The 11,127-nt window shown below is 67.3% G+C and overlaps 2 protein-coding genes across 2 annotated transcripts; both read right to left on the reverse strand.

Annotated features, from left to right (window-relative positions):
• Positions 1–387: 387 nt before the first annotated feature.
• LOC116496690 (cleavage and polyadenylation specificity factor subunit 4-like) lies at positions 388–1,687 on the reverse strand. The gene is made up of 3 exons (XM_032199932.1): positions 1,594–1,687; positions 719–817; positions 388–485 (listed from the first exon to the last, which is right to left on the reverse strand). Exons 1-3 carry the CDS (start codon positions 1,685–1,687, stop codon positions 388–390), a joined length of 291 nt encoding a protein of 96 aa, XP_032055823.1.
• A 1,949-nt stretch (positions 1,688–3,636) lies between these two features.
• CDC42EP4 (CDC42 effector protein 4) lies at positions 3,637–10,735 on the reverse strand. Its single transcript, XM_032199686.1, has 2 exons — positions 10,663–10,735; positions 3,637–5,565 (listed from the first exon to the last, which is right to left on the reverse strand). Exon 2 carries the CDS (start codon positions 5,440–5,442, stop codon positions 4,528–4,530), a length of 915 nt encoding a protein of 304 aa, XP_032055577.1. The 5' UTR covers positions 5,443–5,565; positions 10,663–10,735; the 3' UTR covers positions 3,637–4,527.
• Positions 10,736–11,127: the final 392 nt, after the last annotated feature.

An 11,127-nucleotide genomic window follows, 5' to 3' on the forward strand; every position in this document is an offset into this window, starting at 1 on the left:
CTTCAGCTCGAGGGGGATCCGCACGGGACCCCCCCTGCATCACCTTGGCTGGATCCACGCTGCGAGTCGGCAGCCCGGCCTTGAGGCTGGAGGGGGGCACAAGGAGAGGCAATTACCCCCAGGACATGGGGAGAGGCACCCCCTGAACCCCCCCACAGCCTCCCACAGCCTCCCAGTGCTGTCCCAGTGGCCCAGAGAGCTGGGTGCAGGTGTCCCCAAGAGTCTGGGGATGTCACCAGCTCAGGTTGGAAGCAAGGAGTCTAAAGAGCTTCATTTAATTTGGATGAAGTCTCAATGCATCCTCATTCTTGATCCAAACACCACAAAAACCACAGCCTCGGGGAGGGGGTCGTCCCCACGGAGCCCCCCCTCCGCCCCACGCCGTACTCACTGCATGAATTTGCAGTTGGGTCCTTCTGGGCAGAAGCCGACGAGGTAGTTGGCACACATCACCCTCCGCCTGTGCTTGTACTTGCACGAGGGTCCTGCCACACACGGGAGAGCCCCCCATCAGCAGGGAATGGGGCACAGCACCCAAATCTCCTCCAGAGCACCCACTTTCCCCCCCCCCAGGACAGCCCACCCACCCCTTGGGCACCCGCTGCCACCCCCAGCCCACCCCTCCCAGTTCACCCAGTTCTGGCCCCGTCCATCCCAGCAGCGGGGCACACGGGCAGCTCCCACTCACACCAGTTTGTCCCAGTATTGGGGCCCTCACCGTTCCTGCAAAAGCCTCGGTCGTACCAGGGGCAGGCCCTGCTGTTATCCACCGTGGTGTCAACATGCAGGAAGGGACAGTCCTTGATGCTGCACTCACCTGTAGGATCAAGCGGGGGGGACAGAAGGTGGGATGAGGCTCCCCCAAGCCAAACACAGCAAAAAAAGCACAAAAAAATCAGAGTTTGGGTGATTCAGGTGCTGTGGGGCACACAGGTCGGGCCTGGGGGCTCGTGTCCCCAGCGAAATGGCAGAGGCGCTTCTCCCCACAGACAGGGGGTGGAATCGGGGTGACTGCTCAAGGCCAGGCCCGAAGGCCACGGGGGGCTAAAACCCTGGGACCCCTGGTCTGTCACTTACCGAACTTGGTGTGGAAGTAGCACTCAGGCCTCTTGGTCACGTCGTAGCCGTGCAGGAAGCCGCAGCCGTCCCCCTTCTTGCACAGCCCCCGCAGCCAGTGCTTGCACACCACCGCCCGCTCCGTGCCCGCCTGCCACGTTCCTGCGGCCCCCCCGACACCGATATGGGGTCACCGACCACCCAGAGCCTCCCCAGCCCTCCCCAAAAGGGTTTTTGGGTGGTAGGCTTTGAGTTTAGTTAGGCCTTCGTGCCCCAAACTGCCCCCCCCCCCATAGTGGGTATAGGGCCATGGAGATGGCTGCTGGGGAGGTGACAGAGCAGGGGGGGCTCCAGCACCGGGCCCCCCGTGATATTGGGGTGAGGAGGGTACCCCAGCTCCTTCACAGGGCTGGAGCCACCTGAGGGGCACCCAAAGGTGCAGCAGAGCAGGGATGGGGCTCTCCTTCCCCCTCCTGCAGCCCCGCCACCCCCCCCAAGGCTGCCCCAGGGCCCTGTCCCCCATCTCACTGCACATACCCAGGAAGGGCAGGGGCTGGGCTCCCCTCTGCTGCTCCACATCAGCCTCCAAATCAACCCTCAGCCTCTCCATGCCCACCACCAGCTCCTGCATGGCCCCAGCTCCAGCCAGAGCCCCCCCCCCCCAAAGGAGACCCCCAAAGCAGCACGGTCACAGCACCCAAATTGAGCCCAAACAGCGCTCAGAATCCCCCCTTTTTCTTCCTCCTCCCCAGAGCAGAGCTAAACCCAGCCCAGGCTTCTCCCATTTAGAGGCAGAAGCCGCCCGCAGCTGCTCCCAGTTTGCAGCTGGGATTGCCTGGTGCCGCAGCCCAGCTGTGGGGTGCTCAGCCCCGAGCCCATAATTGCCAGTAAATGCTGGCAGCTGCTGCTCCTCCGCCCTGACCTGTGCTGAAAGCAGCTGGCTGGTGGCCCCCGGCCCTCAGTGGGGTCTGCTGGGGCCGACCATGGGGGTTAAACCCTCACCATGGGGGCTGACCCCTCATCCCGGGGGGCTAACCCCTCGCCCGGGGCTTTCTGCTCAGAAGGGAACCCCAAACCAGAGCTCAACGCTGTCATGAGAGCGAGGGATGGACCCTAAGGTTTTTTTTTTGTTGCCCCCCCTGAGTGCTCTGAGCATTGCTGGGTGATGCTGAACGGCTCCAGTCCCAGCCCCACTTTGTCATCAGGACACAGCCACGTCCCCAGGCTCCCAGTGGGGACACCCAGCTCACACCTCGCACCCCCTTCAGCCCCCCCCCCAGGAGGCTTTCACAGGGACCAGGCTGCAGCAGCACGTGTGGGACACGGCCCCAGTGCCGGGCCACGCACCGGGGGCACCCCAAGCAGCCCCCACAGCCCCAAGCATCACCCCTCACCCCAGCCCTCCTCCACCACGCACGTCCCCGTCCTCCCCATCACACGCCCGGAGCGACAGGGCCTGACACATCGGGGACGGAGACCTGCTCCCATTCTGTCACCAGCAATAAACGCACTGGACCAGCACCTCCCGCCTGCCGAGCGCTGCCGGCGGGGCCACCACCTCGCCCCGTGCACCCCCCTGGTTGTGCCATCTCCATCCCCACCAGCCAGACGCTTGCTGGCACAGCCCCTGACCCCCCAGCAAGCAGGGACCAGCACCCATCAGCTCGGTTGGGATGCTCAGGGCAGGGCGCAGCGACCCCAGCACCACAGAGCAGGATGGGGGGGCCACAAAGGCACGGGGAGCGGGGCAGAGGCACCCCGGTGAGCTCAGAGCGGCCAGCTGCAGCTGCTGTTGTTCTCCCCAGCCCGGACAATAGCCCAATGTCCCACGCCGCGGGGCATTGTATCGGCCCTGGCTCACGCACAGGACCCCATTGTGTCCCCATAGAGCAGCGCCCGCCTGTCCCCGCAGGGCGATCCTTTGGGCAGGTCCCGGGGAGCCCAAGTGCTCCGGGGCTGCTGTCCCCATCTGTACCAGTGGGACCGGGCAGGGAAGGCAGCCCTGGTGCTGGCAGAGCCCTGCTCACCCCCAAAAATCCTGCTGTGGCACGGGGACACCCCCCAAGCTGGGTTCAGCCCCTCCATCCACCCACACGAGGGCTGGCAAGGACCGTGGCAACTGCACGGGGCTCGGAGCAGGGCACCGAGGACCCCCGCAGCCTGCATGAGCAGCAAACTTTCCCTCCCACCACCTTTCCCCTGCTTTCCCTGGCTCGAATCGGGCAGGCTGCAGGAGGAGAGAGGCAGCTTGGCACTGCCGGCCCTTGGCAGGAGCCGGCCTGGCCGGAGGGGCACAGCCCGCAGCCAGATCCGGGCAGCAGGAGCTCGCCGCTTCCCCCGCTGCGATGGGCAGATAAAGCACGGCCACGGGCACCGAGAGGAGGCCGGGCTGGCACGGCTCCCGCGGGGCCAGGGCTGCAGCGAGGACAGAAAAAGCAAGACAGGGGCCGGGGGTGGCAGCAGGACAGGGGCCGGGGGTGGCAGCGGCACAAACCAACCACATCCCTGCACCCAACCTCGTGCAGAACGCAACCCCACCACCACCACCCCCCTCCAGGGACTCAGGCCACTGCTGTCACTACAATTTCCTTTTATTCTCTGCATTTTTACATACACGGTATAAAACCCTCCTCTTCCACCCGCCTGCAGCAGCCAGACCGGCCCCAAGGCTGCAGCCACCAGCTCGGGGGCTCAGCCCAGCCCGGGGGGGTCCCTGGCACCCCTCCTGTAGGGACAGGCACCGGTGGCCCCAGCACAACTGGGAGCACGGAGGGTGGCTGGCCACAAAAATGCTGGGATGGATCCATCCACCAGACAGATGGGGAGCGAACCCCCATGGCAGCATGAGGCTGGAGGCTCTCGGACTGCCCAAAGTCCCAAAAAAAACAGGAGCTGGAGCTGCCTGCGGTCCTAGAGCCCTCCGCACAGTGCAGAGCTCCGAGCTCCAGAGCCAAGTCCTTCCCCGCAGGAAATTTCCCCTCCGTTAAAAAACAAAACAAAACAAAACAAAACAAAACAACAAAAGCAGGAGTAAAGAAAGTTAGGTACAAATCAGAGAGCAGTAAAAACTGTACGGCAGGAAAAAAAAAAATATACATATATTACTAGAGGGGCTACAACTTCGAAGCCTCGTCTTGTTTGATCCTATTGCTTTACATAGTGGGGTGGGGGGAGGAAAAAGCGCTAGCATCCAAAGTCCAACAGAAAGAACCAAGATCGAGTCTGCTTCCCTCTCCGGGGCCGTGCTGGAGTTTTCCTGGGGGTGGGGAGCCAGCGGGGAGCCCCGGGAGCGAGCGCTGTCCTGCTGCCGCACGGCCACCCCGGGACGGGCACCGGGACACCGGGAGGGGAAAGGGAAGGGGTGAGGAGCTCAGTCCACCCCCGGTGCCGTCGATTCCAGCATCGGGTTCTCCGTCCCCGTGTCCAAGCAACCGTAAATGAGAACCAGACCCCTTGGCTCGGCCGCCCGCCTTATACCCTGATCTCGTCGTCGTCTTCGTCGGCGAACGAGAACTCCTTGTCGGGGCGCTTCGGGGGGCCCCGCTGGCTCTGTGCTCCCGGGAGGGGGCTGCGCTCCTCCGGCCCCGAGGCGCAGCTGGACGCCGAGCTGCTGTCCCTGGGGCCGCGGGACACGCTGCGGGACGGGCTCTGGCTCTGCGAGGCCACCGGGGAGCCGGGCAGGGCGGCCGCCACCTCCTCGTGGCTCTCCTCCGCCTCGGGGTCTTCGTCCTGCTCCCACTGCTCCTTATCCATGATGCTCAGGACGTCGCCCAGCATGGAGGGCCCCAGGTCGATGTGGAAGGACATGATGGACTCGGCGTGCTTCATGCCCGCCCCGCTCTTGGCCACCACGACGGGCAGCTCCGTGATGTCCCCGAAGTCGCGCTCGTCCAAGCTGGGGCTCAGCGGCCCGGCGGCCGCCCCGTTGAGGCGCTGCTGCTCTTCGGGGCTCATCTCCTCCGGCAGCTTCTTGACGGGGCTGGAGGAGAGGCTTTTGGGCAGCTGCCCTGCGCTCCTGTCCACCTCCTTCTCGTTGAGCTGGGGCAGGGACACGGCGTTCTTCACGAAGAGCGCCGAGTCCCGCAGCGAGCCCAGCATGTCGCGCCGGTCACCCCGCGTCACCGACTGCGAGCGCTTGCTGCTGCGGAAGCGGCGGGACAAGAGGCTGGGTTTGGAGGCTCCCTGCTCCTCGCCCGCCTCCGGCCCGGGCTCCCCGGCTTTGCTGGTGAGGAAGGAGGTGTCCCCGAAGGCGTCCCCGGCCCGGCCCACGTGCATGGTGTGCCGAAAGTCCCCCAGCGGCGCGCTGATCATCTCGGCCGTCAGGTCGGCCCGCGAGCGCCGCTTGGAGTGGGCCGAGTTGGAGACGAGCTGCTTGAGGATGGGCATGGTCCCGGCGGGGTGGCCGAGGGGATGGCAGGCGTCCTGCGGGCCCGTGCTCACGGTGCTCACGGTGCTCAGGTCTCCTGCTCCGCGTCCAGGCTCCCAGGAGGTGTCACGGATGGGTCACTGCTAGGGGACAAGAGAGAGGGACGCGGTCAGGCCTCGAGGACAGCGATGGGCACGGAGCTACTGATACCAGCCCTCACCCTGCCAGGCTGAAAAACACAACCCCGTGCCTGCAGACGGCTTGGTGCCCTGGGGAAAAGCATCTGCTGCTCCACACAGGGCAGTGCCACAACGGAGACAGGTCCCCAGACCCCTCCATGAGTCCCCACATCCCGCTCGGTCCCCAAGTGCCAAGTCCCCGACCACAGAGCAGAGGCAGAAGGGCTGCAGAAGTCCCCAAGCCACATGAGCATGCCACTGCAGCCCCACAGTGTCCCCTCACCCTGTCCCACGGTGACCCACGAGTGGGGACACCCAGTGCTGCGGCCTCACTCGCACCCAGGTCTCCCTTCCCCTCCTGGAAGGAACAAAAGCGCTTTGTGGCTGCTTCGGGGACAGAGCTGGGACAGCAAACGTGGCCCGGCCACGGGGATCTGCCAGGGCTCTGCATCGCAGCAGGGACGGGGGCAGCAGTGCCACATCCCACCCTGCACCGTGGACCCCCGCCAAACCCCTCCTGCTCCCCAAAAAGCACGAGCTGACCCTCACAGCAGCCGGACCCGCGGTGGCACGCCGAGCGATCCCGCTGCGCCTCGGGGACAGACACAAAGAGGGGCACCGAGGGCACCCCCTGCCCCCTCCCCACACAGCCCCAGCCCCCCGGAGAGGGGCACGGCAGCGCTTGGAGCCGCAGGCCGAGAAGATGCCTGGGATTTCTTTTTTTTTTTTTTCTTTTTTTTTTTTTTTAATTGAAAGAAAGCGGGGAGGAGCAGCCGCCAGGAGGAATTGGAAACAGACGGCAGGAAGTGTGTGAGGAGGGCGTAGAGCCCCCGGGAGGCACCGCCGGGCCAGCGGCGTGCTGAGGGGAGCAGCACGGGGAGCGGGGACGGCTCCTGCGTCCTCACACACCTGGGACACGGGGACGTGGGGACACAGCCTTGGTGCTGCCCCCGAGCACCCCAAAGCCACCCCCCACGGCGCTGAGCCCACGCGTGCCGGGTTCCTGCGCCCACCCTCGCTGCGCTGTCCCATGCACGGCCACCTCATCGTCACCGCCGTGACTCAGGGGTGACAATTCACAGCAGAGATGACAAAGGGCCCCCCCCGTTCCTCTTTCCCACAGCCCGGCGGCACGACGGCCACCTCCGGCCCCCAGTGCCACCAGCCCAGCCCCAGTGGCCCCACAGGAGGGGACAAGGACGGCGTCACCACGTCCCCCCCGTGGCGTCAGGCAGCCCCAGGTGGTCCGGGGAGGGGCTGCCGGGGAGGAAGAGCTCGGGGAGGAAGAGCTCGCAGCCTCCTGCTTCCTCCCCCCCTTCGGGCACCGCCGGCGACACCACGGCCCCGTGACGCTCACGGGGAAGGGGACGGCGTCTGGAAGCGTGGTCCCTGCACCAGGCAGCTACATACCCGCTCAGCCAGACACCCCCACGGCCGCAGCATCTGCCCCCCAGGAGCTGCCCCCGCCACGCACGGATTTCCCCTGCCACGCAGCCGAGCCGGTCCCGTGTGGGCAGGACGGACTCTGACCCCACGCGGGTGCAAAGTCCCAGCGCCCAGCCCCTTTCTCGCCCAGCCCCATTGCGCCCAGCCCCTGCTCGGGGCCACCACGCTCCACGGCACCTCCTGGGGGCTGTGGGGCCACGATGATCCGGGGGGGAGCTCGAAGGAGACACCCCCGGAGCACGGCAGGGCGCAAGCAGGGCGCAGCAGCCGCTCTGCCGCATCCCATCGCCTTCTCATCGTGCAACCACCCCAAAAGAAGCACCGGTGAGCTCCTTCCTCCCCTTCCCTCCCCAAATTTGTATGCGGAGGCAGCTCGCGGGGCTGCCAGCGGCTGGCACAGGCCGGGCGCGTGTGCGTGGCACCGGCGTTTTCCCTCGGCACGGTCTCCTTCCAGGCCAGCATTCCTGCAGCCTTTTGGTTTTACATAAAACAAACACTCCCGGCAAGCTCCCCAGCTGGGCCAGGCAACTGCGCTGCTGATTTAGGCCATCTGGGGACTGTCCCTCCCCTCGTATTTAGATTTCGGGGCCAAGTTCAGCATTTGTGAGATACTTTGCAAGCCTCGGTGAAGGGGCCACCGGGAGGTTCGAGCGTTACCGGTGCGGGCCAGGAGCTCTCCATCAGCCTCCAAACAAGCTGCGTCCCCCCTCGAGCCTCCTGCCCACGAAACCTCCTCGTGATGGACGAGGTCTCCCTCGGTTTTTCACTCCCGGCCTCCCCAAAATGTTCCCCAAAAGGTGACGGGGGAGCAGATGCCCCCGCCAGCCCTGTGCAGCCCAGGGGGGGCGGCACACAGAGCCCTTTTCTCCTGCTCCCGCTCGGGGCGAGGAGCAGATCCTGTGACATCCACGCTGCAGAAGCTCTCACAAAGGAAACCGGAGCAGCTTCACCCGCGGCTGGGCACCAGGGATGGGCGCGAGCCCTAGCGGGGCGGCGGGGAGGGGGGATGGTTTGAAGGTTTTGCCTTCAAACCTGCAAGTTGGAGGGGAAAAGGGATAAAGCACAGCGATAGGTCACACCCTGCTTCATGCCTGCCTCCTCACCCTTTTGGGATTACGAGCTGCAAAGGGCGAGAGCCTCAGGCCCCCGATTTTCCCTACAAACGGGCGGCTTCCAGCAGCACCCCAGCCCCATCTCACCCCACTGAGCATCAGTCACCTCCTGGGGACCACAGGGGGCAAGAAAGAGGACGGTGCGTGGGCACACGTTGGGGAAACACTGCTCCAGCCCTGCTCCCACACCCCCTGCCTCCGGCTCAGCCCGCTCACGAGCTGGGAGAGCCCTCCCGGCCGGCCCGGCCGGCTCCAAACGAGCCTTGGCTGTGCCGACGCCACGGGCAGCACCCTGCAGCCCAGAGATCAGAGGATGCTCCCCGGCCTGCCGCGAGCTGGGGCAGCCCCAGACCGGTCCGGGCCCCCCCCGAGAAGCCCCAGGGCAGGGAGGAAACGCTCAGCCCAGCTCCCCAGGGCTCCGGCCCCCCGCCCCGGGCGGCCGTGTCTTGCGCAGCCCTTTGATGTCGCTGCCTGGCAGGCGGCTGCCAGAGACGTTTCGCAGCTCACGCCCTGCCACCTCCGGTCCCAGGATCCCAGGAGGGGACCAGCCCGATGTCACACCCTGGCGTCGGGGCTCTCCGGGGAGCCTGGGGGCAGACGGTCGTGGTGGCGCCCGGTGAGCGCCTCTGCTCCGGTCCCGTCCGCCGGCACCGTGGGATGCACGGAGGAGGCCCCGGTGCCACTGGAAGAGGAAAAACAGCCGGCAGCAAGAAGCAGAGCCTGGGAGGAGAAGCTGGGCTCTGGCCGGAGAGCTATCAGCACGCAGATCAGAGCTGACCCGGGGAAGGCGCTGCCCCAGCGCCAAAAGCGGAGCAGCGATTCCCCCGGGGGAGCGCTGCCGACCGAGAGCTATCCAGAGTTCAGCTCTAACTATTGGCAGGACGCGCCAGAACACGCAGAGAGGATCATAAATCCTCCTGCCGTGGGGCGGCCGAGGGCACGGAGGGGACGTTTCCGGGGGGAGAGGTTATCTCTCCTCGCTGGCCTCGCTCCGTCTCGCAGCGGGGGCTGGCGGGGTCCGACAGGATACCGGGGCTTGCGCAGCCCTCCCGGCCTCCTCCAGGCTCCGAATTCCTGCGGTTTCGCTGGGCTGGACGGGAAGTAAACAGGCAGGGCTTCCCACGGCTCGCCCCGGCACCCTACCTGCTGGCAGGCACCCCGCAAGCCGGCCAGCTCGGGGCCCCACGGCCGCTGCCTGCGCTCAGACAAAAACCCAGGGAACAAAGGGAGGGAGAGGCGGCCGCGGTCAGCACAACGCTGCCGGCACCCGGGCTGCTCGGCGGTGCCACGGGGAGAGGGGGGAGTCCCGCCACCGTCACCTCGTGCCAGGGCACAGAGGTGACAGCTGCCCCGTGCTCCCGGGGTTAGGGCCAGCCTCGCTGTCCCCACCCAGCAGCACCCGAAGTGGCCGAACTCGTGGCTCAGCCTCAGCTGGATTCGCTCCACGGTCTCCGGGGGAGCGGCGGCCAACACGGATCTGTTTACCGTGCGTCCCGCTGGGGAGCCAGCCCTGGCTCGGGGTGCTGAGACCCACGCTCTGCTCGCTCCCCGGCACCTAATGAGCCCGGTCCCCCTCTAACACCCTCCCCAACCTATAGGTTCGGCGCTTGGAAACATCCGTAGGGCGTGCTGCCACTGCTGGGGTCACGCCAGGGCAGCGCGGGCTCGTGGCCAGCAGCTTCACCAACCTGCCCAGCCCGGTGCCACCGGTGCCACACCACGACGGGCTCACAAACCCCATGTCCTCGAAGCCCCGAGGTGCCCGCACGCGTCCCCTGGGGGGTGCGGAGCGTGGTGGAGGGCAGGCCGGGATTTCGGGGAAGCCGTGTCCCCATCCCAGGAAGGGCTGGACGGGGATTTCGGGCGGCTCTGACTCAGCACCCGCCTTCGCCCGGTCCTGGCGAGCCCGAGGGGTGCTGCTGGAGCCGCTCCAGTTTGGGGAGGATCGACCCGACTGGGACGGGCCGCGGGGATGCGCTCGGGACTCCGATCCCCGGGCACCCCGGGGTTGGCACCGCGCACCCCGGGGCTGGCACCGGGCACCCCGGGTGGGGCGAGCCGGTGCCCCGGGCTGGGCAAACACGGCCCGGAGGTGCCGCATCCTGTTAACTCCTTCAGCAGCACCGATCCCGGCCCGGTGCCGGACCTGGGGCTAGGGGCAACCCCGGGGACCCCACCCGCGCCCCCCCAGCTCCTCGCCCCCCTCGGTGGGTTGCTGTCTGCACCGGGAACCGGGGGCACCGGGGCGCTGCCTGCGCCGCGCCCCCCTCGTCCCCAGCCGTTCACGGAGCCCCGTGAGCGCTGCGCCCCCGTCTCGAGCCCCCTCCCCAAACCGGGACCGGCCCCGGGGGCTCCCCAACTACCCCAACCTTAGCCCGGAACGGTCCCTCCCGGTGCCAACCCCGGTCCCGCCGCGCCTCGTCCCCACCCCGGACAATAGCCAGGGCCCGGCGAGCTCCTCCCGAGCCGTGCCAAACCGTGCCGAGCCCCCCCCCTCCCTTACCTACGCGGTGGCGCCCCTCTCCCAGCCCATGGCCGTGCCGTGCCGAGCCCCCCGGTGCCGTTCCCAGCCGTGCCGAGCCAGCCCCGGAGCGAAACCGAGCTCCCCCCCCCCCCCGCTCCACTACCGCCGCCACGAACATGATGTCATCGCCCCGCCCGAGCCAATAGGGGGGCGCCACGTCACGGGGCAGCTCCCCCCCCCTCCATTCAAACCCGAGGGGGCCGGGGGGGGGCAGTCCCGGGGCCGGGCGCGCCCCGTTTTTTTGGGGGGTGATGGATAACCGGGGGCCCCCGTTGCGCACCCCAATGATGGGGAGCTCCAGGGTGCGCGGGGGCACGGGGCGCATCCCCACGGGGGGGGGGGGCTGAAGGGTCGGCGCCCCCAGACCTGGCAGTGGGTGGGGGCTGCCTGCACACCCCCCCTGCAGAGGGACTGGGGTTGAGGAGCTCGTGTGGGCAGCCGCAA

The sequence above is a fragment of the Aythya fuligula genome, chromosome 18 (assembly GCF_009819795.1).
Source record: "Aythya fuligula isolate bAytFul2 chromosome 18, bAytFul2.pri, whole genome shotgun sequence".
NCBI classification, from domain to species: Eukaryota; Metazoa; Chordata; class Aves; order Anseriformes; family Anatidae; genus Aythya; species Aythya fuligula.